Here is a 4,529-nt window from a genome sequence, read left to right on the forward strand (position 1 = left end):
AAAACAACCCCCCATTGATATATTATCAATCCACATTGAAATCAACAACTAATTTCGGTGAAACGATACTGATTCAGCTAAGTCAAGAATCGGCAATATCTTGGTAGTTATCAGCATCTTCATACTGGACCAATCGAAGCAAGTTGTAATCAGTTTTAGCTTGGATGAACATCGATTGAGCTGGGTTTGTTGATGGACACGAGTCGGGACTTAAGGAATGTTCCATAGAATCATATGCTCCCTCATCATTTTGTTTCAACATTTTCATTGGGTAAGATATTAATCTTTCGTGAATACAATCAAAGTTCAGAACATGATAATACGTAGTTGCACATATAAGCTCCATTTCATGAGTTCGGGGGGCTTTCGCAACCTATTATAGTCCCTAAATTCAGCCGACTCCATTTAGAAGCCAAAGACAGCAGAAATCGGGGGAAGAACAGCAGAAGTGCCAAAAGTTGTGTACGGAACTCACTTTGGTGCCAAAAGTTCCATTTGGATCACTTAAGTGCCAAATCGGAGGAAAAATGATCACTTTGGTGCCAACGGCGAGAGATTCCGGCCAAATTAATACGTGGCATTTATAATTAAATTTTTAATCTCAATTGGATTTTTTTTTAAAAAAATTAGTCTACGTGGCATTTCCACGTATATATTTCGATTTTTTAAATACTTTTCTGAATTTTTCTTCTTTTCTTTTTTTCTTTTCTTTCTTCTCCCTTTGGTCACCGCCGATGACCGGAGGCCGGCCACCGGCTGCCTGGCCTCGCCCGAACGAGGCCGCCACCGCCCGCCACAGGCGAGGCCCGGCCGACCCTCGCACGGGCGACGGCGGGCAAGCCCCGCCGAGGTCGGCCTCGCCTCGCATGGGCGAGGGCGAGCCCCGACGAGGGCTCCCCTCGCCGGCCCTCGCCCATGCGAGGCGAGGCCGACCTCGCCGGGGCTTGCCCGCCGTCGCCCGTGCGAGGCCGACCTCGCCGGGGCTTGCCCGCCGTCGCCCGGGCGAGGGTCGGCCATGCCTCGCCTGTGGCGGGCGGCGGCGGCCTCGTCCGGGCAAGGCCAGGCGGCCGGTGGCCAGCCTCCAGTCACCAGCGACCGGCGGTGACCAAAGGTAGAAGAAAGAAAAGAAAAAAAGAAAAGAAGGAAAAAAGAAAGAAAAGAAAAAAAATTATTTAAAATAAAAAATGCTGACCGTATGTATTGACTGTATCTCCGGCGAGCCACATCGGCTTCAGAAATTAATAAAAAAATGCCACGTCGGATTTCCGGCCAAACTGACCGGAGTTGGCACTTAAGTTATCGTTTTTCAAAAATTTTAGCACTTAAATGATCAAAATGAAACTTTTGGCATCAAAGCGAGCTCCGTACACAACTTTTGGCACTTCTGCTGTTCTTCCCCTGCAGAAATCAATACAGAAGAAATGGAGTCACAGTCAATTATTTACGTAAAATTTGTCAGCTTAGCGGGCACCTCATTAAGTGCCAGATTTACCAGACTGCAAGATGAAGAAAATGGCGCCTTCTAGTACCGTGCCTCGGGTTATCTAAAGTCAACTCAGAACAGAAACATGTTTTATATATTGAAAAGTCAACATTTGACCCGAGTGTACAGACTAATGTCTTGCAAGTCTAAGTGCCGCACTTAGTCTCCCCAAAAAACCTCTCAGCTCTCACTTTCACTCTGCCGATCCTGCATATATGATTCAGACCCACCAGAAGTTCTACAATCGCATCCTCGGTTTTTGGTTGGTCTGCGAAGTACAGCGTCTGTACTAGAAGCACGTTCGCCCCAGAATCGCAATTCTGCTTCTCGAAGCTCCGCTCTGATTGCCATTTTATTGTGTTGTGAGCAAGCGGAGCTAGCCATCCCAGCATTTGCGCCACCGTTGTCCTCCATTTCTCCACGATTGCACCATCATGCACCATCAACACCAAACTCTTATGCAACCTTAGCCTGGCCCTCAGAGCGTTTCTAATGGAAGCGGGCAACATATGGTAGAGGTCATCTCTCATGTCGAGGCTGATCAAGTGAGGGGAAGACGTTAGCTTCTCAATTAGAACAATCACATTAGCGTAGTGCACAGCTAAGGCGGCATGGCCAAGAGTTTGAGGGGGGGTGATTAAGCACCCGCACTTGGCATAGAAAGATGCGAGCTTAGAGTAAATTCTGTTGCTCACGATCAACGTCTTCACATCTTTGTAGTCCATCATTCTGACATCATTTCCAGACACACTTGTTGCTCTCGTCGATTCAACCATCTCTGTTCTGCAATAACTGTCGATAAGGGGAGAATCGGTTTCCACATTAATGCACCCTTTGAAAGGCCCAGTGTAATTTGACTGTTTCATCGGTACATGCTTTTCCCTCAGCGAGGACTGCTGATGAATTTGGTGCTCCTTTTTGTTTGCTCTATCCTTGTCAGGACGCAGCGACAAATAGAACAGATCGAGGCTGTAAGCAGATGGATGAACCGAAGATTGCATAAGAGCAGAGAGGGAGTGGCTCTTGGAAAAGCAAGTGGGATGGATTTCCTCTAATTCAAGCTTATCTTGGTCACCCCCAAAGGCATGTATCATTTTGTCAAGAATAGTGAAAAGCGATCTGGCAAGTAGTCGAACGGTATAGTCATAAGTTCTTTTACAAGGAGACAGCTCGTGGAGATTACGCACCACCTGAATCTGCCACATCGCCTTCTGCTGGATCTCAAACAGTTTGATGCGGTCTGACATGGGATTGGCCTTCATCCTCCTAACCGTCTGTTGAAGCTCCGCCAACACCTCCTGCTCTTGGGTCAACTGCAGCGTGACGGCGATAAACCTTTCCATTTTTTTCACTCTTCTGTCCATCTTCTTCCACTTGTACTCCCAACCAAACCACTTGATGTAGTTATTTATAGGGTCGTCGAAGAAGCTTCCAATTTGGTGGTACACAGGGTCCGCACACCTCCTCGCAAGCCTGACCACCACCCTGGCCACGTACACAAAATTGTCGATGATCTCTTCCAGCACGAGATTCATGACGTAGCTATCATCTTCAGATACAAGCTTCCTGATGCCCACGGATCTCGCCATATCTTCTCTCAACCGAAGAATCTCAACATTGCTCAAGCAATGCCATAACTTAACCACTTTAGACATTAGGCTCATGACCTCAAAAGATAAAATTCCGATCATGGCTTTCTCATGCTCTTGAGCCTTATACCGCGAGCCCCGCCAGAAAGTGCCCAACCATGATTCGGTCACACTTTCACTTCCCATCAAAATGCTCACAGTATGATCAAGAGAGGAAGTACGTGTTATGCAGCTAGTAATTTCAACAAGTTTCTTGGTTCCTGTACCCATATGAAAATTCAACCAAATAAGATGACAGCAGAAAAATGCTAAACTGCAACTCCATCAAAGCCACAATCTATTTAGACGTTAAACCAACTATCTAATGCGCAAAAGAGACATTAAACCAACCTCATTCACGACGCCAACTTTCCCAGAGAAACTTCTTCCTTTATTCTTTTGAAAATAGCTACAGCAAACGAGTCGCACAATCAGGAATCACAAACGAAACTCTACTGAACCAACACTTTCCTCTGAACCGGACGTGGCAATAACCTTGTTTTTCTAAGATATTTCTCTGATTACATATATTCATATCCAAGACAACAATGTTAATCTAGTATTAAAAACAGCACCACCAAAGGTAAACAACATGCTGGAGAGCGCGTGAAGAAGAGAACTCACTGCCGACTTGTAAAGCTACGAGATCGTCGCCCAAATGGAGTAACATAAAGCAACAGAAGGGGAGGGGGAGAGAGAGAGAGAGAGCGAACGAGAGGGTGTTGCCCACTGTGAGGTGAGGTGATGCCGGCCGTGAAATAAGGATGGCATGCCAAATAAAAAAAGAGAAGAGGAAATGGGGACAAAAGAGGAGTGAGGACGAAAGTCATTCAGATCGAGGAAGGATCAGAGGGATTATTTGGGGTTTATGCTCTGCGATCTCTCACTTGGATCTCCCATTGTGGACAATACGCGAGAGAACAAATACAAGTACAATCATAATGAAATGTACTTGTCGTGCGTCTGTCGTTTCCGCGATGCTTACTATGCCGTCATTCTCCTTCCACGGTTCACTCGACGACGCCATTAACCCGTGGGCCGGAACCATCGTGCTTGGCTCCTCTTAAACTAGACTTCAATTTTCTAACCAAAAAAAAAAAACACCAGACTTTAAATTTTTTTATTTTTTTCTCTATTAATTGTATATACGGAAAGTTGGAACTATTAACCAACTATAGTATATCTCAGCGTTGCCCGCTTGATAAATCTTCGCAAAAGAAATTTAAAAAAACAAATCAGCCTCAATTGTTACTCACGTTGCATTTTGCTTCACTTGCTGTTATGATCTGCTATTTGCACCTTGGATTTTGTTAGGTGATTCACAAACGGTACGGTATAAAAAAATTTCTATGGATTGTTCTCATTAGGGAAAATGACATAAATAGTCCCTGAACTTTGGCTCAATGTATAATTTGGTC

General features: G+C 45.3%; 1 protein-coding gene across 1 annotated transcript; it reads right to left on the reverse strand.

Moving 5' to 3' along the window:
• Positions 1-1,629: 1,629 nt before the first annotated feature.
• Positions 1,630-2,385, reverse strand: LOC130138913 (protein PSK SIMULATOR 1-like). Its single transcript, XM_056314489.1, has one exon. The coding sequence runs from the start codon at positions 2,347-2,349 to the stop codon at positions 1,630-1,632; it is 720 nt and encodes a 239-aa protein (XP_056170464.1). The 5' UTR covers positions 2,350-2,385.
• Positions 2,386-4,529: the final 2,144 nt, after the last annotated feature.

Source organism: Syzygium oleosum, unplaced genomic scaffold (genome assembly GCF_021117445.2).
Source record: "Syzygium oleosum isolate NSW1041296 unplaced genomic scaffold, Sole_v2.1 Sole_v2.09, whole genome shotgun sequence".
Taxonomy (NCBI): Eukaryota; Viridiplantae; Streptophyta; class Magnoliopsida; order Myrtales; family Myrtaceae; genus Syzygium; species Syzygium oleosum.

Excerpts from the sequence above, each read along its gene's own strand:
- LOC130138913 (XM_056314489.1), bottom strand. The coding sequence starts at position 2,349 with ATGAAACAGTCAAATTACACTGGGCCTTTCAAAGGGTGCATTAATGTG.